At 35.0% G+C, this 23,653-nt stretch overlaps 1 protein-coding gene across 3 annotated transcripts in view; it reads left to right on the plus strand.

Moving 5' to 3' along the window:
• LOC150086374 (lethal(2) giant larvae protein homolog 1-like) overlaps positions 1-23,653 on the plus strand; it is a 242,693-nt gene that overhangs the window by 138,125 nt on the left and 80,915 nt on the right. For all 3 annotated transcript variants that reach the window (XM_090372550.1, XM_090372551.1, XM_090372552.1), the window contains exons 6-10: positions 6,635-6,778; positions 13,052-13,208; positions 18,604-18,730; positions 18,862-18,916; positions 20,041-20,195. In XM_090372550.1, the coding sequence (XP_090228676.1) occupies positions 6,635-6,778; positions 13,052-13,208; positions 18,604-18,730; positions 18,862-18,916; positions 20,041-20,195 (638 nt within the window). The remainder of the gene's footprint in view (positions 1-6,634; positions 6,779-13,051; positions 13,209-18,603; positions 18,731-18,861; positions 18,917-20,040; positions 20,196-23,653) is intronic.

Consider the following 23,653-nt stretch of genomic DNA (forward strand, 5'->3'; position numbering starts at 1 on the left):
AAGACTTAGAAGATGCAAAGTATGCATGTTGTCAATTGTTTGAGGAATATAAACAACAGGGTCTAAAAATTAATTTTAGCAAGACTGAAATGTTGTCTTCAGGCCCAGGACATGTTCTAAATATTGCAGGTTTTAAAATCAAACAAGTTGATAAATTCAAATATTTGGGATCAATCTTACAAAGTGATGGATCATCCCAAGCAGAGATCAATAAGAGAATTACAGATGGCATAAAGGCTATCAGCATGTTAAACTCTGTTCTGTGGAGCAAAAATAGCCTACATAAAACAAAACTTATTTCAAACGATTGTACAAAGTCTTCTATTGTATGGAGCAGAAACCTGAACATTGAATAGGCGAGCAGAAAACAAATTGCTCTCCACAGAAATGGATTTTTGGAGATGCTCAGCAGGAACTTCTAGAAGAGACAGAAAACAGAATGAAGACATAAGGGAAAAAATGGAAGTGAAAAAGACTTATTATTGACACCATCAGAGAAAAGCGTCTAACATGGTATGGACATGTAAAACGGATGCAAGAAAACAGATATCCAAAGGCTATCCTGGAATGGATACCTCCTGGAAGAGGAAGACCTAGGAGTACATGGATGGATGGAGTACGGGAGTGCATGACAGCCCAAGGCTTAACTGACCAAGACACCTTGAACCGCACTTTATGGCGGGAAAAAATTCCTAACAAGAAATAACTTGTAGGCTGAGGAAACCCATTGTAAATGGAAGCACTCCTCTTGAAGAAGATAACTTGATATTACCCAGAATTGGGTTAGTATTGGCAACATGATGCAGGGAAGCAAAGTTTATACAAGCATCTGTGGGGGGGGGGGGGGGTGTCACTTATTTCTCCATTCCTTCCAAAAATTTATTTTTGGGTTTATATGAACTAATATTTAAAATAGCATGATAAAATATTTTTTACTTTAGAGGCTCTACTTTGAATTCCTCTTGTTAGTGAGCAGAGGTGCAACATCACAATATCTACAGAAATATCTTCCTAATAAATACATTCTAGTAAAATGGAATTCTGGCTGTCCATTCTCCACACTAATATTTCCATATTAGTCTTTTATTTTATTTTTTAGTAACATTGATAACACCAAAAAAGCTTCTAGTTAATTTAATGAAACAAACCTAGTTGCACTATACGCAATAGTTTGAAACTATTTTATTTGGGACCCCCCACCCTCCAAATTTCTTCATTAGAAAGGTCTAACAAGTTCTTGATGTCTAAATACTACACTTTAACACAAATAAAAGATACTCTGACTTCTAAAGTAAAGGGGGAAGGAAAAGGGAAAACAATACTGTCTGCCATTAACAGTTGAATGTAAACATCAGTTTAGTGTTTCAAATTGTTTATACAAAGTGTAAATAGATAGCACTACAATAATTGTGCTAGCATAGTTGTGGCCAGCACAACAGTGGACCAAAACAGTGCATTAGATTTATTGAAATTATTGAAACTGCCTATTGCAACATTATGACATTACATTATGTGGAAGCTTATTCCAACAATTGTTACTTTTTTGTTGAATGCAAATTTCCATGCATCCATTCTGTAACCATCCTTTTCCAGTTTATATTTATGCCCCCTTTGGTGTGTTTCCTCTCACAAAAGGAAGTTTCCATAAACATTTACTTTAACCTCTCCAAAGCTTTATACATTTCATTTAGGTTAGCCTAGTTTCACTTTACAGAGCCTATTTTTCTTGATACAGATTAATCATGTTCTTTGGTGCACTCTTTCTAACAGATCTATCTTTCTAAAATAATTTGCAAACCTGCTTGCAGTTTGGGAAATGCCTTGTGTAGTAATCACCCAGATGGTATATTATTCTGCAATTACTGCTACCCAAATTCATTACCTTTCATTTATCACTGTTAAACCAACTGTCATTAACCACTGTGCCCACCTTTGTATCATCTGTATACCTAGACATAACTTGAAATATCTACATCAGTATGATTAATAAATATTTAGGGCAATGACACCTGTGAAACCCCACTTATATTAGTCCATAAAGAGCAGTGGCCATTTATAACCACTCTGTCTCCTACCACTGCACTTTACAGAGCCTCAGTATTTCATCCTTTTATCCATAATGGTATTGGTGTTTAAGGGCACAAGGGCAGCCGAGGCCAAAATGTGCCATCCATAGTAGTAACTTGCCCCTAATACTACATTACTGAAATTTATACAACAGGCTTACATATGGTACATGATATAAAAGGCTTTATTGAATCTAAGTACAGCAGACTAGATTTACTGGGATCGGATTAACCGGGGCACTTCAAGACTCCAAATTAAAAAAAATAATAATAAAAATCAACCAGAAATCATACTAGTCTACAAGTAATGACTAGAATAGGTATAAACAGACATTTTGCAAGTCATAAATAAGTGACAAGAAGTGGCATTATCTTTGTTAGGAGATTTTGCCTCATTATCTTGCAACCCCTGCTGGCTTCACACCCATCACTAAAAAAAAAAAAAACAAATGTGTAGTTCGTTTTATTGCACCATGTCGATTGTTGTGTTCTGTTGCACTGCAAAAGGACATTTGTTTCATTGTTTATGTCAGGGATGTCAGAATTTTTTTTATAGTAACTTTATTTTCTTTAGACGTGAAAATGATGGGCAAACACGAGAATTAAACAAAAACTTAATTTTTCAAAAGTTTGAAAACAGTGCATCCATTAAAGCTCTAAAGAAACATAATATTGGTGACCAAACCATAAGAGTCATCTCAAAAAATAAAGGGACGCTATTAGATTTAAAATGGACATCATAAAAAATAAAGGGAAGCATTGTATTGGACACGTGAGTAGTATGTGGCAAGTTTTTTATCTATCGCCATACTTTTTACATAAGTTGCTGAGCAATTTTTGATACAGCGAGTCCCCAACTTATGTAGCTTCGGTCTTGCATTATGTTATTTATAATTTTTTTTTTTTTTTTTATGACTGAAGATTTCAAGTGAAGGGGACACACATTTCACCATAATGTGACAACTCGCAGAATTCCAGCTATTGGTATTATTGCAAATGCAATAAGATCGAGTTTACTGCCCATTTATAATGAATTGCAGTAACAGAAAAGCCCAGTAACCCAGAAAGTTCAAATTGGTTTTGTCTTATGGCAGTGACCTCCAGAAATATGCTTTAGTAAAATGTGAGCTCACTTGGGGTTGATAGTGAGTTTTTTTTTTTTTGCCTTAACCAACCCTGTGAAGTTCTTTTCAGAAAATGTAATTTTGACTGTTATCATGGTGCCAACTAAGAATAAGTGACAGTGGTACTAGTAAATCTATCAAAAGGAAAGCAATAGAGTTGGATCAGAAAATTAAAATAAGGATGTACGAAAATGGCCAAACATTAACAAATATCGCACAGAATTCAGATTTGTCAGTGGCAACCGTGAACATAAAGGAGAATGTCAGAATATGAGAAGCGGTGAAGCAATCGGCACCAATGAGGTCAACTGTAATAACCAAGGCTAAGAAATACAAATCGGTTTTTACAGTACAATAACATGTGTTTTTTCTTCCTTTTTTGTTTTCTTTTCTTATGTGACCCTCTGGCTACTTCACCGCTGTCCCCAGATAGTTTTTTTTTTTTTTTTTAATTGAACTAATTAAATAACTTTCTTCATTCTTCTGAGAATATGTGGTTTTTGTAATTTTGGCATATCAGGGATATAGTAGCAATTTTTTTTTTTTAAGTCATTCCCAAGTTACGTAAAACTCTACTTATGTAAGAAGGCAGAGAATGTATCTCTTACGTATGTTGGGAACTTGCTGTATTTTTGGATTAACTGGGAAATCGATTATCCAGAATTTTTTTTTTTTTTTTTTTTTTCCACCATCTATCCTGGAAAATCAAGTCTTTTTTTTTTTTTTCCTATCTGATTGGCCTCATAGTGGCCAATTAGACTGGTACGACATGATCTTCCATTAGTAAATAAAGCTGTGGCTGCTTTTTTGGCTTCACTCCTATTAAGATCTTGCGTTACTTTAATTGTTCATTCTATTATTCTTCCTAGCACAAAGGTTAAGCATATAGACTACCAGTTATTCATTTTGTCCATTTGAACCACTCTTTGAATAGGAAATACATTTGCTATTCTATAGATACTTCCCCTAAATCTGAGGATTCTCTCTTTATGGTTAAAGGTTTCTACCTTTAGTTACCCCATTTGCAGCTTTTTTTTTAATATAACTAGATTTCATCACCCCAGTGTGCTTCATTCATATTTAGCTCTTGCAATTTCTCTTCTACTTGCTTTTCTATTATTATAAAAGCATTTAACTCCTCTCAGTATTAGACTTCTGCTAACCCCAAAATATACTTCATGTGGGAATGTAGATACAAAATATTTATTCAGGTCATTACCAGCCTGAACATGATGATCAGTAGAAATATATATATCATTCGTATCTGGTGTACCAATGTGATTCAGTCCTTTTTTCTGTGGCTAACATATGCAAACAATTCCTTGCTTTCTTGCGGTGGCAGCTATCTTTTAATTTAACAAATTTCAAGGTTTTACACTAGAGGAATAGCACCCTCTAAATGCATACTTGTTGGGATTGAACTAAAAACAGTAATTGAAGAAAAATTCTGGAGTTCTGATATGATCAGCCATGAAGGTCTCTGAGTAATGTAGAAAGGAAGCAAGGAGTCGTTATGCCCTATTGATGATTTATCAAATGTTTTGCTTTTAGAGATAGGAAAATTATAATACCTCTGTAAAGTCAATTGTATTCAAAGTATACTTAGAATACCATCTCCATTTATGGAGACTAAAGTAAAGACATTGGACTTCTTATAAGGGTCCAAAGATGGGCATTGTGTTTGAAATTGGCAAAATGGTCCTCACGTGAGCAAATGCTTTGAATATATGGGCATAGAACTTGGAAACTAGACACTTTAGAGGAGGTTTGACTAGGTATATGTTTCTGAAAAGTGAAATAAAATGAACACAGGTTAAATTTTCACTGTTGTAAATGATTCCAGAACTAGGAGCCATAAATTCAAATTCCAGAGGGGAGAGGTTTATACTGGATTACAGGAAGTTTTCTTTTGGCTAGCAAGTTGTTAGTTTTTGGAATAAGTTGCCTCCATGGGTGATTGAGGCTGACAGCATGGAGAAATTCAAAGCCCACATTGACTCCTCATTCACATTTCCATGTGCATGAGGAGTCAATCTAGGTGGTTTATTTTTTCTTTTATTATTTAAAATTTTTTTTCCCAATGCAGCAAAAGTTGCACCATACAGAGATAGTATTAGCAAATACTAATCTCAAATAGAATACTAATCTCTCTTAGCATAAGCACAATACAAATATTGCTTCTCAACAAGAAAACTGGGTTTCTTTTTCACTGTCAGTGGTACTTTTCTTCTAGATAATTGCTTTGTACAAATCTTGTATCTGCCTTATCATAGAAAATTGTTCCCAAATCCTGAGTGGTAGCCCCAAACTTCTCAAGCCTCTGTCCTCCATTCCAAAGAGGGCAGTCAGGTTAGCTGATGACCCATCTTTTATAAAGTCTCTCCAATATCTGTCATAGACATTGTTCTTGCCTTTTCTGTAGATACACCATGGGCACTGTTCTTTTGAATTGGCATCTGTAAATCCATCTCCATTTAATGTCCAACTTAACTTGCAGAGCCAGCTCTTATTTGCCATCATTTATCCCTTCCACTTTTGTTTTCATGAACAAACCATCCTTCACATGTATTTCCTGAAAATTGTGACCTACAGAAGTCCAATGTCGACAAGTGTCTTCTGTTGTCTTAACCTACAATCAGTGTGCAAGTTGTAGGTTTTGGTTTTAGGGGCCCACCCCACTTTTTTTTTACTAAGTTTAATAGGCTATAAATCTTCTGTGTTTGAGGTTTTAATTTAAAAAAGTTTACAGAAGGATATCCTATCAGGGATGAGAATGTGGCTGAAACTCTTCTGTCATGGGATATAACTTAGATTCAGTGATTCTGTTATTTGGTAAAGTTATGTTGAATTGTTAATGAATGATGCAGTTCAACACAATAAGAAATGCCGACCGGGCTAGCCGGGTGGGTAAAGTGCCTGCCTAGCAACCCAAAGGTCGCAGGTTCAAATCCCGCCTCGGGCTTGGATCAAAGTACTGCAAAAACCTTGGGAGGTGCATTATGGCCACAGAAGCTGATGTGCCAAACTACCAAATAATAATAATAAAAAAATAAGAAATGCTTCCAGATATTTGTGTACTTCTAATAGGATGGTGCACCTTCAGTCTCACATGCCCATGACCTTTTTTTTTTTTGAATTTATGTAATGCATATTCATAAACACAAACAATGCACAATTTGTAGGCAATTATACAACATGAAGCAGAGGAAAATTACAAATGTCCTACTGTATGTTATGCTCCTGATAAAACAGTGGTTTGTGCATGTGTGGTTATGGTGGCAGTCCTGAACATTTGAATTTATGTAATTTATCTCATTTCTATCAAATATAATATATTTGAAACCCTTTTTGATTGTTTACTTTCTCAGATACAGCATGCCAACATGTTTATACATAAATTTGACTTGCCCCGTGTTATTAATGTATTCTTTATTTTATTTCTAGAATGAAGAAAATCACCAAATGTTGTGTTCACTCAAGTGGTGATAATGTCTTAATTGGTACCTTAAGTGGGAACATTTACATTCTTGATGTTGCATCTTTTTCTATTGCTGAAAGTGTTATTTATCAGGATGCTGTCATGCAAAAGTATGTATTGCAAAAATCCTTGTAATCTGTAATATTTTGCATGTTTATTTGAATTTATAACAAAATGGATTTTATATATACATTTGCAGCTTGAATGAATTTAGCAACACAACATCCCCAGTTCTGTGCATGTTGCTGGATTCATTAAAACTAATAACAGTAGTTGTCTTTAAGGTTATTATTATATTAAGATCACTCTTATACCATGTGAAAATTAACAATATAGTTTATTAGCCTGTTCAGTAGTCTTCCTTTAGTTGTCTTTCTTTAAACTAAAAAACAAAGATTAAGAGATTGTATATATCTCCCAAGATGTTATCAGATATGTGTGAAAAGGAATCTTGGAAAAGAAACATCAGTACAGATTACAAAAAATAGTGGTCAGCTCTCAGTCCAGATCTGAATTTTGCTGTTTAAAAGATTTGAATCTAAGTATTTAAAAATATACAAAAGGAAATTAACCAGCCAAATTGGCTTGTCTTCCAAAGAATAAGAACACAGTGAAATTTTCAATTTCATCTATCCCAAAAATTTGTTGATAATATCTACTTCTACAACAGTGGATGATAGCTTGTTCTGGCAATCATTGACCTGTTGGCTGAAGTCAAATTATGCACATCTATTCTGCAACCATCCTAACTTTGAATTTACACCCCCCCCTCATGTGCATAGTCTGAGCAAGAGGCGTAATCCCATCAGCACTGAGTTTACTCAAGCCATTCAAAGCCTTAAACACCAATCAGATCACTTCACAGGTGCCTAGCTTCCAGATGCTGCAGTTTGCAGAAAAGCCTTTCTTGATAACAGTATCCCTTTGTTCCGTCACCAATCTCATTGCCTGTCTCTGTATCTGCTCTAGCAGCTCTACATCCTTCTTAAAATGAGGCCTCTACACCTGTATGCAGTATTTCAAGATGTTTCCTAACCATTGCCTTATACAATAGGATAATTACCTTCTTATTCCTGATAGCAAAATTCCTTTTATATCATTGACAAAATCCTGTGAGCTGTTCTAGCAGCCTCTCTGCACTGCTCAGAGAACTTCATATCAGACTGCACAATTATCCCAGTGCCTTTTCATCTTCCATCCTGAGTGTAGTACCACACAGTTATGTTATTCTGGGATTACTGCTACTCGTATGCAGTACCTTGCATTTATCAATGTTAAACTTCAATTGCCATTTCTCAGTCAGCCTTCCTAATTTTTCTAGATCTTGTTTCAGTGGCATACTTTCATTACTGTCATTAACCACCCTGTCAACTGTTATCATCTGCAGACTTAGACATTAAGCTTAATATATCCTAATCAATATGCCTAGCACTGAATCCTGTGGAATTCCACTAATAACATTACTCCAACATCAACAGCAGAGCCCATTGATAACCATTGTCTTCTCCCACCCAACCATCCCTTTATCTATAGCAGTAACTTCCTTTTAATGCCACACTTCTCCATGCTACCAAATACAACATTCCTTTATTCAACCTATGGATCAGGGTTTCATTGCAACTTTCAAAAGTTCTCGGACACTTGCTCAGATGGTTAAGGATACAGATGATAAATATCAACTTTTTGTGGAAGATTTTGGAACTATAACATCAAGAAAGTGATTGACAACACTGGAGATGCATGGGCAGAAGTTGTCCAGTCTTACATGCAGAGTTTGAAAAGATTTTTCTTGATGTTACCAAGTCTCATGACTTTGATCCTGAACTTGAACCTTCCATTTCAATGTGAGAAATAGTTATCTCGCAAGGAGACTTGGATTTGAAGACATGGATGAGTTGCTTCGTTCCCACGCATGAATGCTTACCAATGAGGATATTCTGGAATTGGAGAAAGACTTGAACGAAGATAGTGACTCCTCTGTTGTCGAACCTGTTAAATACCATTTTTAACGAAGCAAATGGCAGAATTTTTGTTTTAAACACACTGACAATGCCATTAGTATCATTAACGAGAATGATCCTAACCGAGAGAGCACTAAAGTTTCTACAGATTTGGAACTCTGCAGGGAGAGAAATGCTACCATCTCTTGATTATTTCTTCAACAGAGCTGAAAATCAGTCTGCCTACACAGGCTTTTTTATTTATTTATTTTTTTTATGTAAACCCCAAACACGAGAGGTATTAGAACCTATAATACTTAGTACCGTGCTTGGGTTGGAGGTTGAGAAGACGAAAGAAAATATTTGTTGACATTGGACTTGAACTTCTGTAGACTAATTTTCAGGAAATATGTATGAAGGAAGGTTGTTCCAGAAAACGGCAGTTGAATGAATAAACGAGGAAGATGAAAAGTTGATTCTGTGAGTTTGAAGTTGGACAGTAAATGGATGTTGGCTGGTGGTGGCACGTGTTTGGACTGTTTTGAACTATAGAGCGGGAATTATAGAAGCCAATTCAGAAGAACAGTGCCCATGGAAGTATCTGTAGAAGAGGCATGCAGCAGAAACAGTAAGTCTGAGACAGCGAGTGGAGAGGCTCTGTTAGAGATGAATCATTAATTAACCTAACTGCCCTCTTCTGAATGGAATCGAGAAGCCTGAGAGAGGTTTTGGGGACACCACCCCAGATGTGGGAACAATATTCCATGGCAGGGCGGATTTGCAATTTATACAGAGTGAGCAGTTGTTTGGAAGAAAAGTAACGCCGAGAGCGAAAGAAAGTTTTTTAGATGCAGAAGAAGCAATATTTGTAATGTGCTTGTGCCAAGAGAGATTAGAAGTCAGGGTAATCCCAAAAGAGATATCATTTTGCCCAGAAATCGGAGTGTCACTAAAGATAAGCATAGGAGCAGAAGAATCCTTTTTTGCAAGATATAAGACAAGACTGAATTTTAGAAGGGTTGAAATAAACTAAGTTGTCTTTGCCCCACTGGCAAATTACCTAAAGATTGGCATTTAAGGAATTGGTAGCAGATTTTCGAGAACTTGAAGCTGATTGAGCAGGACAAGGTTTCTCAAAATGGAAAGTTGAATGCAATGTGCTATCATCAGCAAAACTATGGATAGGATTTCCAGTCAATGGAAGGTCATTAATATATAAGAGGAAAAGAGTGGGGGAAAGAACTGAACCATGGGGTACACTGGCATTAGAGGAGAAGTTAGAAGACAGAGAGCCATCTACCATCACCCTCAGTGAGCGATCAGAGAGAAAACTGGATAACCAATTACTAAAAACAGTTGGCAAACCATAAGATGGAAGCTTGTTTAGAAGACCTTTATGCCAAACATGATCAAAAGCCTTAGAGATGTCAAGAGCAACTACTTGTTTCACTGAACCTTTCCATTGAATTAGTCTATAAATGGGTAACATAAGCCAGAATATCACCAGTGGATCGGCACTGATGGAATCCATACTGGTGATCATTGATCAGATGGAAGGTTTCTAGGTAGTTTAAGAGTTGGTGGTTAATTGATTTCTCCATTACTTTAGGAAGAATAGAAGTAATTGCAATGGGATGATAATTGGATGGGAGTGATTTGTCACCCTTTTTAGGAACTGGCTGGATATGAGCAAATTTCCAAGAAGGAAAGACACCTTTGGAATAAGAAAATGAAAAAAAGTGGCAAAGAATAGTAAGTTCAGGAGCGCAGGTTTTGAGAACAAGTGGAGAAATACCATCAGGACCTGGAGCTTTGTTAGCATCAAGATTCGTCAAAATCCTTTTGACAGAAGACCACAGGAGGCATTGAATGGAGCGTGTTGGGAATGGTGGGAGGTGTTTTACCAAGATCAATAATACGTGACTTAGAAAAAAAAAAATGGGATGCTAGCAGTTCATCTTTATCCTTGGCTGAAGTGACAACAGAACCATCTGGTTTGGACTGGTGGGAGCAGAGATCGGCAAAAGTTGCAGCCAATGCATTTGGCAAGAGACCAGAATGCTCAGCTACCATTAGGGCAAGAAGCAAGTTTTCTACTCTTAGCCTGTTTAAACTCTAGTTTGGACTGATTAATAACTGCTTTACAATTATTGTGAGCTTTGGTGTAGGCAGAAAATGAAACTGAAGAATTAGAAACAAGTCAATTATGATATGCAACATTCTTCTCTTGAACAGCCTTAGCGCATTTATTGGAAATACACGGTTTAGATAAAGGGCAAGGTTTTAAAGTGGGGTGTGGGATAAAGGATTCCATTCCTGCAAGAATAATTTCACTGACAAGATCTGAGCAATGTTGGCATCAGAAGTTTTGAAACAGTAATCCGACCAAGGAAAAGAAAAATCTTGCAAGTCATCCCATTTTGCATTCTTGTAATGCCAAACAACACGAGGTTGGGAATAGCCATGAGATAAGGGTTCCATTGGAGAAGAGACAATCACCAAGTTGTGATCTGAAGTGCCTAAGTACCTCTCACTGCGACCATGTACTTATAGAAGGATTGTTTCTGAGAAAAAGATCAAGCATATTGGCTGTATGATTAAGATTGTCCGGTATTCTTGTAGGTAAATGAACAATCTGTGCTAGGTCATTAGTAATTGCAAAAGCCTCAGCATCTCGACCTGCTGGGTCGGTGTGACTGGAAAACGGAAGCCAGCTGGAGTTGCAAACATTAAAATTACCTTGCTGTTAGGAAAGTTGGACTGGAGAAAGTCAAGTTGCAAAGAGAGGGAGTCAAAGAGCTCCAAGTGATTAGTGGAGTTGGGAGAACGGTAGAGACAACAGATGAATTTGGAACAATGAGGTAGAGAGATTAAGCCAGAGAAGATCAAAGAGAGGGGATTCCAAATTGCCAAGTCTCTGACAGGGAATATCAGAATGGACATATGCACAAGTACCACCTTTGAGGCAAAAGGAATCATACAGTGATTAATTGGACATCTGAGATTAGCAGTTGTTGAATCAACCGATAACTGAGATTCTGTCAGAAAAAGCACATGGGGTTTGGATGACTGCAAGTGGAAATGGACATCGTTGAGATTAGAATTGAGACCACGTATATTTGTGAAATGAATTAGGATAAGCTTGCCCTATTAGTATATCGCAGATAAGCTTGCACTATTAGTTTGACAATTCATGGTGTATTCAATAGTAAGAAAAAGTGGGTGGGACATGCTGTATGAAGTAATGAAATTTTTGGATATGGCGTACACATGGTAAGAATATACCCAGATCCTTGACATAACATGGCCTTGACAATGCTCCCCGCATACACACTACTCGGACTCCCTCCAGTCACTATCTGGCAGAGTTGGGGTAGCAAGATTATACACTAGCTGATCCGGAAGCCTCCTAGAGTTACCAACAGGTTTGGTCCAGTGTACTAACTAGCGGCTGGCCTGCGAACACCATTTTTGAGCTGTACCCTCGAAATGTAAGGAATATTGGATCTTGCCACAATGTTCATCATAACCTCAAAAGTCATAAATCGTACTGCATGATGGAAGAGATAGGGAAGGGTTGACGAGAACTTAGCTCTAGAGACTAAACATGGGTTCCCCCACTTCAAGCCTCCAATAAGCAAAGTGGTGGTATTGCACCGGTTGATGAGTCATCTACCACCTAGTACTGCCTGGTAACATAGAGGGGCTGCTTTCCTCCATGTGGTGTGGGTGCCACACCTCGATCCCTGCTTACGTCGGTTCACACCTGGGTGATCACCCCCCATGTACTTGTGCATGGAGGTTTATACCAAGGATGGCTAACAGTCCCACCATCGTGAATGTGCAAGCAGAGGATTTGGCTGTCACAGACCATCCGGGCTTTGCCAAAATTGGGTCCACTTGACTTGAGTGTCACTCTAATATCAGTTCCATCAGTGTTTTAGACGCCCAGGTAGGAAGTACAGCTTGTCTGGCATATCTGAGAGAATGTCTGTGACAACCTCAAGGACCTGTATCAGCATCAGTTGATTCATCATCTGATTAAATTTCAGTACTATTCCCACCCACACACCTCATTTTGGAATGCAACCGAAATTTTTCCCATGTAAAAAAGTCTGCACTTTACTTGGCAATTTCTTGGAATAAATTGTTTAATGCAAGGAATATCTGTATAGTAAGCTAATGAAGTTGTAGATGCCAAATTTCCTCTCTGGTATGGTCCATTAATTTCAATGTACAAACATATATTAAAATAGTGTACAATTGTATATTAAAAATGCACAAGCATTTTTAATATACAGTTTAGTTACATTTAGGTTTTGACATTTTTCTGATTTATATCATATGTAATGGCTACTCATGTTATTTGTCATTATGTCAAATTCCTCTTTTGCCCAGTATTAAATTTAATTAATTGCCCAGTAAATCATATTCTGTTTTCAGTGTACCAGATGACTACAAAATAAATCCTGGATTAGTGAAAGCAATTGCTGAGCATCCTAGTCATCCAGATACAATTCTCATTGGTTATAATAGTGGCCTTACCGTTTTGTTCAACATGAATACTTCAACAGCAGAAAACACTTTTGTAGGAAATCAAGTAAGTTTACTTTTTATATGCTATTAAAACTGATGCTATATTTATTTAAAATAGCATTCAGTATTTAGACTGAGATGGATAACAAATTGTTTTTTCCAAAAACTTAACTAAGTTTATCGGTAATTCAGTTGTAACTTTGTGTGTGTGTGTTTTTTTTTTTTTTTGTGATGTATATCATATATAAAAGGTTTCATCATTATTATCTAGCGTCATAAATTATTTTTGCTTGTTCTTTTCTGCTGACTTTGAAATCATAAGTCAATTTTCTAGAAAATGCCTACTAAATTGCATGCGACATAGTGATTGTTCAAAGTTCTTCTTTACACATTACATCAAACATATGAAGCAATATCTTTTTTAGGTATTGTATATACCTTCATGAAAAGTTTATTGCCAAATGTAAAGAAACATTCCATATCCATATATATGGAATTATCTTCAGCACACAGTGATCACATGGTTTAATCAGAAAACTATCAGAATGATGTACCTTCAAGGGTGATCCACCAAAACTATAGCACTAATCTTTGCAAGTCTTAGTATTTACATTTAACAAGCAACCCATTCCAAATAAGTTAAATAACTGCCACTGCAGTTTGCAAAGCCAAAGGGGTGAAGAGATGTTGAGGTTTCACTAGCATTCTGCTGTTCCTTCTCAGTTCCATTTTCTCACCAGATGAGTTACTTGTATTTGGACTCTTTAAGGAAGAGTCCAAGAGTCATGTATTTTATTAAATGCAACTTCCAGACCTTGGGCACAGTGTTCTAAATGTAGTCTTACCATTGACTTGTATAATGGAACTGTAACATCCTTCTCTCTAGATACAAGGGTATAATAAACCCCTAATAGGGCTCTTTTTTTTTTTTCTGGCTGCCTGCCTGCTTACACTGTGTACTAACTTTAATGTCTGAGTATCAAAACACCATTCACTCTTGACAGTATTAAAAAAAAAATTCCCTTCAGTTAGTATTATGACTAAATGATGCAAGGAAGTGGACCTTTCCTGATTCTGCCAATTGGGGGAACAATTGATTCTATCACTCAAACTTTTCCATTTTGGGTAAATGGGTGAAGTTTGAGTTCTGCTTTGAACTTTACTAACACAAAAAAAAAAAGAGCCTTGACTGTGCAGCAGGAAATTTATGCTAGTGTTCTACAACATGCTGTACAAAAGTAATAAACTTGGAAATCCAACCCTCCCCAAATCTTCCTCCCCAAAATTTTCTATTTGTGCCCAATGCCCTCATTTATATAAGTAACCCCTCCACCCTTCTCAAGATGGTCATCAATCTTTGCAGTTTGCATCTTCCTAGTAATTCTCCATATAGGTATTACTTATTGGCAATCAGTATCTCAACCTGTGCTCCATGAGTATTCATCACTTTGGATTCTATTCTGAGGAATAAATATATTTTTATACAATTTACAAATAGTTGTAAATGTGAGTTCTTATTTAGTGTTTTTTTTTTTTTTTTTTTTTGGATTGTTTTTTATTTTAACATATACAATAAAACACATTCATTCATACACACACATGTGTTTTACTGTATATGTTAACTATATAATATCGGTGTGGATACACCATAGTTATCCCATAAATTTGAACGACGTATGTAGTGTAGAAGACATTTTAATAGTATCTCATATTGTGGGTGCCTTCACAATGAGATAGCTGGTATTGCACTACTTCAAATAAATAACGCTTCTCTAGTAGAGAAGACTACTCTTATTTTCAGAGGATACCACCACCCAGACAATTGTTTCGAAGCTAGTGGGCTTCATCACCAGTGGGCAGGCACTGATGAAGTGTCCACCTGCTGATGTCACAACGATTGTTCTAGGGTACTAGGACAATCATTGTGAAGGCACCCACAATATTGAGATACTATTAAAACGATGCCTTCTAAGCTACATACATAGTTAAATTTATGGGTTAACTATGGTGTATCCACACCGATATTATATAGTTAATTACCAAAACCCATAAGGATTATGCCATGTGCGTTTTGTTTTCAAATACATTATTACCAACACCCTTTGGCATCTCTCATATTGTGGATATAACTTCAACTGTGATGGCTACCAGGGTATCTGCCTGCCCACTAGCCTTAAAGCGGTCATCTGGGTGGTGGTATCCTTTGAAAATAAATAACAGTAGTTTTCTCTACTAGAGAAGCATTGTTTATGTTACCAGTTATCTTTCAATACCAGTTATCTCGTTATAAGGCACCTCCGTAGCAGGTGGGCAGGAGCAGTAGTGCATAGCACATGCTTCTTGATTAGACCAGGGTTTGAGCCTGTGACCACCAAATACGGAGGATGGAGAAGGTCAGGGAAAGACCACTGCATACCAGGTGAGGGTTGGCGTCAAGAAGGGCATCCGGCCATAAAAATTTCATGCCAAAACAAAAAAAACAACGCTGACCCTATATATATATATATATATATATATATATATATATATAATAGGAAAAGGCAGTTGGGGGGGAATACCAGCTATCTCAATGTGAAAGCACCCACAATATGAGATACTATTAAAACAATGCCTTCTACAGTAGTTCAAATTTATGGGTTAACTATGGTGTATCCACACCGATATTATATAGTTAATTACCTAGATAGTATGAATCAGAGCCGTACTACTCAATATGTTCTACATTGATAATAATATTAGTAAAATAATAAGAGGAGTTTACCTCAATATAGTGCGTAGAACACTTCCGTGTGATACTCTCCAGAAATTAAAATGAAAAAATCGACAAATACCAGCTATCTCAATGTGAAAAAAATACCAGCTATCTCGATGGGAAAGCACCCACAATATGAGATACTATTAAAACGATGCCTTCTACAGTAGTTCAAATTTATGGATTAACTATGGTGTATCCACACTGATATTATATAGTTAATTACCTAGATAGTATGAATCAGAGCTGTACTACTCAATGTTCTACGTTGATAATAATTAGTAAAATAATAAGAGGAGTTTACCTCAATATAGTGCGTAGAACACTTCCGTATGATACCCTCCAGAAATAAAAACGAAAAAATTGACAACTTACCAGTACATTTCAGTAAAATATAAATAATTTAAAAAAATCAATTTAAACACAATTCAAATCAATTTAAAACAATTAAAAATTAAATTAATGCAATTAAAAGAATCTAACAAATATTCAAAACTATTTTCCTTCCTCTGATGCTATCATGGCAGTGTTATGTGGGTAGGAAAATTACTAGTTGGTGGGATACACATACTAATAGATTAACTAGAGCTATATTCAGAGCTGAAGTGATTCTTGCACTACTAGAACATGCAGTAGCCTGGAAAGTAAGATGTCAGGGAATTCAAGCCCTGCTATGGTTCATCATGAAACAAGCAAATACATGAGCTATGTTAGGGTAACTAAGAGTAAGAACAAGTGCATGTATACTTGCATGTACATTAATGCTAGGAGCACAGTAAACAATTGGATAAATTTGAAGTACTGATTAAGTCATCAAATGCAAACATTTGGGATATTGGAGATGATATTACTCAGACATAAAGGATGCAGAATTTGAATATGGAGCATACAATATGTACAGAAAGGAAAAAGAGGACATGAGGAGAGGTTGGATAAGCTCTTAGTTAAGAAGCAGGGCCATGCAAATTGGGGTGTGCATTGGGTGCATCATGCCAAGGCTCTCAATCCTCAAGAGGAAGGAAAATCGTTTTGAATATTTTCGTTAGATTCTTTTAATTGTATTAAATTGATTTGAATTGTGTTAAATTGATTTTTTAAAAATTATTTATATTTTACTCAAATGTACCGGTAAGTTGTCTGTTTTTTTTTCGTTTTTTCTGTTTTAATTTCTGGAGGGTATCATATGGAAGTGTTCTACACACTATATTGAGGTAAACTCCTCATAGTTAATTACCAAAACCCATAAGAATTATGCCATCTGAATTATTTTCAAATGTATATGTTAAATATAGTGTGCCTTCCTTGGATACACAATGGGTACAGTGTGCCTTCCTTGCAACAGGGTATTTTTTTAAACTACCCATGAAACATGTCTAAATTTTTTCAAATATGCTGAATCTGACCCTGATTGTTAACTACCCTCCCGACTTTTATATTATCTGAAAATTTTACAATGTTGCCTTTTTTAAACCATTCTATATTTTTCAAGATTAGAAACAGGGGGCATAGCAAAAAGTATTGAGGGGTTACTCTGCTTAGAGCCCTAGGTCATTCTGAAAATTTGTACATTCAGCATTTTTTTTTTCTCTGAGCAGTGCAGATAGGGTACTAGGACAATCAATAATATGTAAGAACTTAGCTAATAAAAATAGGACATATCTTAAGCCAATACACATTTTAAGAAAGTTTTATTTGGGTTTTTTTAGGAGCATTAGCAACTAAGGCCATATTGCTCTGGGAATATGTGGTGGTCATTCCCTTGACCTTTCCGCATCCTCCGTATTTGGTGGTGACAGGCTTGAACCCCGGTCTAATCAAGAAGAGTGTGCTGCACACTGCTGCTCCTTCCCACCTGCCTATGGAGATGTCTTGAAAGAAAGATGTATATTCTTATCAATGAAGACTTGTTCTGTAAATTGCAACAACTGGAAACAATGCATCTCTATATAAACCCAATATTTAATTAAGGCTTTAAAAGGGTTGAGTAAACTAAATACTGTTGGCATCAGATGTCTTATTTCCAGATGTGTGAACATTCTTCATTTTGCTGGTACCAATGTTAATTTTGAATTGTAGATTTGAAATTAAATTATTTAAATTTCCTCTGGTTATATTTCAGTTGAATATTTTTGAAGGCTATATAACCAGAAAAAAATAGAGGGAAGGTTATAACTATTGAAGGAAAATTACTCTAATTGATAACTGTTTCTTCAAATTCCGTTGAAGTCACTTTGAACATTTGGTGTAACTCTAAAGTATTTTCTCGCCATTAACCTGTGGGATTTATATGCTATATAAATAGGAATAAACAGGGTATAACAGTTGGGGAAAATAGTATGTTTGTGCCCTTTATTACTTTTATTTTCAGATATTGCTGTACAGAAATATCCAGTACAGTATTTGTGGCATTACCCAGTTAAAGTAACTATTGTTGGCCAAACTACTTGAGAAATCAACAAAATTGCTTTAATTGATATTGAATATTTTTTGTTGACTAAGCAGTTTGTTTATATTCTTTATTAAAACATAATATGGAGAATTTGGAACTCATTAAGCACACTGCTATACTTATGTTTTCTGTACTTGTGTTATCCATATTTAAAACTAGTTATGATTTGCTTGAAATATTTTAATCACTAAAGCTTTTTTTTTTTTAATTTTTTATTTGAGTAAATAAAAGCTACTGTAAATCTAATTTCTATTGCAGAAGCTAGAATACCTCACCTGGCATAGAAATGGAACTGAATTCATCAGTGCTCATGATGATGGTAGTTATGTTGTATGGAACATATCAAACACATCTCAACTTGCTCAAAATCCTATAATCCATTATGGTATATGAATTTTCCTTGTTTTCTCTTACTTAGTTTAATTTTAAATTAATATCACCTTATACTTTTCCTTAGTTCAAAGTAGTTAGTTTTCATACACTAATTCAATTCTGCATAACCATCTCTCTTTTCAGGGCCATTTTCCTGCATGCCAATTCCAAAGATATTGTGGAGTACTGTGAAAGGAGGGTAAGTATATTGTAGTAAACTTGTAATAACCAATCTCTGCAGTAATAATATTTACAGTCTATTCTGGTTATTTGGGACACATTGGGACTAGTGCATTTTGGCCTGATTAAGTGGCTGCCCCAATTATCCGAAGTTTCACATAAAAAAAAGTTAAATACAGTGGACTCCAGCTTTACAATTGGTTCCCTGTACAATCAAATGATGTTACAGTGGAGTCACCATAGTAAAGTACTGTTTGCTATACGATGTGTAGTAAGCACTGGTCATTGTGATCATGTTTGTGAATTGAATTTTAATTCTATTAAACAGTGATTCTAATTAGCAAAAATAGGAGGAATATTTCCACAGGCTATAAAAGTAAAGATATATTAAGCATAAATTTACCCTTTATTACTTTACCAATTAAAAAATTAAACGATAATGAAAATTGTGATAATTGGAATGATTAATACGTACTGTAATATGTACACACTAACTAGTTGACATTTCTGTTCACTGACATTTGTGGATGGTGGTTAAAATTTAAAACAGTAAAAAGATAAGTAATCAATAACAAAGAAATCGGTACACACAAATTGCAAGTAACACTATAAGTGCAATTGAGAATGGAGTAACAAGTTATGAAGCTTTAAAAATAGGAATGAAGAGAAGATTCTGAAAATTAATTTTTTTATATGATTCAAAATTCCATGGAAGTGTAAGCACATTTCACCATAATAACCCACAGAAATCCAGCTGTCAGTATTATTGCTAATTCAGTAAGATCGAGTTTACTATCCGTTTGATATTGTACTAACAGAAAAGCCCAATAAACAGGTGACTGCTAATTGTTGTATGGGTGTGACCTCCAGAAATCAGACTGTACTGTGTGTTGCAGTCTCCTGCCCCAATTAAACGGAATGTTGTCTCAATTAAACAAAGTAAACCCTGGCTATTTTCTCGATTGGCTTCTGTTTTTTTTTAAGATTTGCCCCAAATAAACTGCTGCCCCGATTAACCAGTGGCCCAAATAACCGGAATCCATTGTACATGAAATTCTAATTGTGTTACCATTCAATGTGGTTTTTATGAAAGGTTATCATTTTGCCAATTAATGTTCTTTTTCTTTCCTTTCCTGTATTTAGAGATGACTTTTATATATTTTCTGGTGGACTTACACGAGCTTCTTATAGAGAAAAAAATTCCTTAACAATAATAAGTGGAGGGAAACATCAGGTACTTGATTTTACATCAAAAGTAGTGGACTTCTTTGTTATTAGTGACATAAATGATGAATCAGGTAAGTATTTTAGGATCCATATATTACTGAATTATTTGAGTATTCAATCTATTCGTTAGCATTTTCAGTATTTTAAGCACTGTGATATTGGCTTTGCAAAATTAGGAGCCAAACTAATCCAAAAGCTTTGTGTTGCACCATTCTAGTATAATTATCTAGGATCAGTGTACATTATTGCACTTATGCTGATATAATGCAGCAACACTTGCTGCTTTCAGATTGGTTTGACTCTTAAATTTTACAGCAGTGAAAACTATGATCCTGCAATGCTATAACTGGTCAAGTTGTTTGCATTTAGTAATTGTGTTTATACACTCCTTAAAGCCACAGAGGACATTATTGCACGAGGGGAGAGAACAGGTCTTCAGGTATTTTCCTATCCCTAAGCACATGTGCCCTGACACTGATGGTATAGTACAGGGGTGGGCAACCTTTTTTGAATAAAAGGCCATATTTATTTTAAGAAATAGTGGAAAGGCCACACCGATCTTTTGAACCACTACTTACGAATTAAAACATAATTATCTGTGTCAAATTTTATTACATATAATTATAGAAAAGGCAAATAAATTTCAATAAAACATATTTACAATATTCTCACTATAATACATCCACCTACATTTTATATGAACACAATTTTTAAAAAAATATAATTACAAAGATAATAAATTATTTTCTAAATTGTTATTCAAATGAAAATTTATAGCAATTATTTAACATTCTCTCTGTATATTATACAAGAATAATTAGAAAAACTGTACTATTGTAAAAAATAATTTAATGAGTTGAAGATTTGATGTTTTAGTGGTTGAGTTGTTTGCCAAAAAAGATGTCTCGGCTGAAACCACTTCGATTGCACATTTTTAATGAGCTAAACTTGTCAGAATGCATTGGTTTCAGCCGAAACATCTTTTTTGATAATTAACTAATGAGATTTTTGGGTTTGTTTTTAATTAGATAACTGGATATTAGGCTCCATCTTAGCTGTATGCAACTTGAGTTGGTCTTCTAAATGAATATCAGATATCTGAGTCCTTAAATGACTTAATTTGTGTAAGGTATGAAAAAGTTGATTTGCAACAATAATCAAGATGGCAGTCGACGAGCATGTTGACGTAAACATGGGTATTCAACTGCATTTTTCCATATTTCAATAGGATTTTTTTTTTGTATCAAAAAAGTATCATTATCTTCTCCTAATTCAATTAATTCCATCTGTAGTTCCGTGGGTGCCATCAGTATATCAACTAAATTTGGCTCGTACACAAATTTCATTTCTGAAGTATGTTCTTCAAAATCAGAAAATCTATCATTGTATTCTTCAATTAGCATATCCAATATGGTTATGTAGTCTTTGAAAGTTTATCTGGGTAACATTTCCCTCATTTTAAATGAGGGAAATGTTCCCCAGATATTTCTGATTTAGAGAAGTATTTTTTCAAAATACCTGAATTTTTTGCTACATGTCATATGTCTTGTTTTTCCCTGCAAATAAACATTTAATTCATTTTGCTTTTCCATAATATCACACAAAAACGCAGCACTTCTACAAAATTCTTCATCTGATAAATCATTCTTGTTGTTCTTGCAAAGCCAAAACTTTTACTAAAATTTGTCCTTTTGAATAACCAGCACACTTTACAATAATATGGCAAGTCGACATTGTCTCATCATCCAATATAAGCATGCTTCGAAATTGGCTGTCTTAAAGCATTTACTCGAATAAAGTTAACAATTGCAATAATTTTGTCCGAAGTATTGCTCAATGTGGAGGATTTAGCACAAACGTTTTGTTGGTGTAATATACAGTGGAACGAAATTTAACTTTTCTAAATTGGGCTTTTTGTTTTTTAACAATGAAACGAATCCTCGCTTTCCTCTCATAGAAGGTGTACCGTCAGTGCATACACTCACCAGGTTACCAAGGTTTAGTCCTCTCTCAAGACATTTCTTTAAAGTTGTTAAAAATATCAATTCCATGAGTCCTTCCAGTGAGTGTACCCAAAGCCAGTAGTTCCTTGTAACAATGAAAATCTTCAGTTATAGCATGAATCAAATATAATATTTGAGCAGAGTCATTTCTATCAGTGGTTTCATCTAATGTTATTGAAAAATATAAATCTTTAGAGTGAATTATTACCTGAAGCTATCCTACATTCTGAGCTAATTCATGTTGTCTATTAGTTATAGTTTTTCTTGAAAGAGGTAATTGTTTGTATTTGTCAACTTTTTCCGGATCTAAACATCCTACTGCTTCCATAATACATTCTTTTATCATTTCGATGTCACTAAATGGTTTGCTTTTTTTCCAAGTATATGTGCTATTTTGTATGTAACATCAGTTGCAAGAAGTTCCTTGCTTAATAAAAGCACCAAAAGCCTTTTCCTGGTGCTGTTTTTCTTTCATTTTTTGAAGTGCAGATTTACAAGCTTCTCCTTCTAATTTTACACATTTATGGTCCTTGTGAGATAGATAATGTTGATTTGCATTTTTTAATGTTGTTAGTGCTGTATTACCTATCAAACAAACCATTTTGTCTTTCACAGAAATAAGAAAATACTGCATTTCCCAATACTGCTTTAAATGTTCTGTTTTCTTCACTCAACTTCCTTTTAATTTTTTTGGACATGATGGGCAATCTAAAAATTAAGCAATTGTGAAATCAAACAAATTACAGGATTACAAAATTCAAGACAAGAATACATACGGTTGTCAAAATATTCACAGTTACAAATATGCACATAAAAACAGAATCACGATCTCACAATTTAAATTTTAAAATAAACTATTTTCGTCAAATTATTAACTCTGTTAAAATTTTTTTTATTTTAACAAACTTAACATAGAATTAGAATTTTTCTTTTATTAATTAGCTTTTGTTTTTTATCATTTGTGGTACATAAAAATGAATAGAAAAAGTTAAACATTTTACTTTTTAGATCAAAATTTGTATTTTCCTTTTTTAATTATCTGAATGTTTCTATATTGTGAAAAAAAAGAGCTTTTTATTATTAAAACGTTTTGAATATTTAATGATTTTATTTCATCTTTGTGTGACAAAGGCTGCACAAGATCTTAGAAGGCCGCGGGTTGCCCACCCCTGGTATAGTAGGTAGGGACTCTATCCTGTTGGAACTAGTAATCTCCGGTCTTTGGAGCGCCAGAACAAACAAACATTACTCAACATGGCTAGGTTTTTAGTTGACAAGACCACTGAAGAATATATCAAAGCTTACTAGACATTGTATCAAATCAAATGAATCATATCAATTACTTACTAGATGTTGCATCTGAGATTGTGACATGCAGAAGATTGTTCTAACTCTTCATACATATTGGACTGATTTATAATGCAGATATTCTCCAGAAAGGAATATCTGTTATGGGCATTTGGTTTTGTGGTGCATCAAAAAACCAATTAGCTTTGCATTAATTCAAGGGAATTCTGCTTTGCATG

The sequence above is a fragment of the Mastigoproctus giganteus genome, chromosome 4 (genome assembly GCF_048544385.1).
Source record: "Mastigoproctus giganteus isolate SK-2022 chromosome 4, ASM4854438v1, whole genome shotgun sequence".
In the NCBI taxonomy this organism is placed as follows: domain Eukaryota; kingdom Metazoa; phylum Arthropoda; class Arachnida; order Uropygi; family Thelyphonidae; genus Mastigoproctus; species Mastigoproctus giganteus.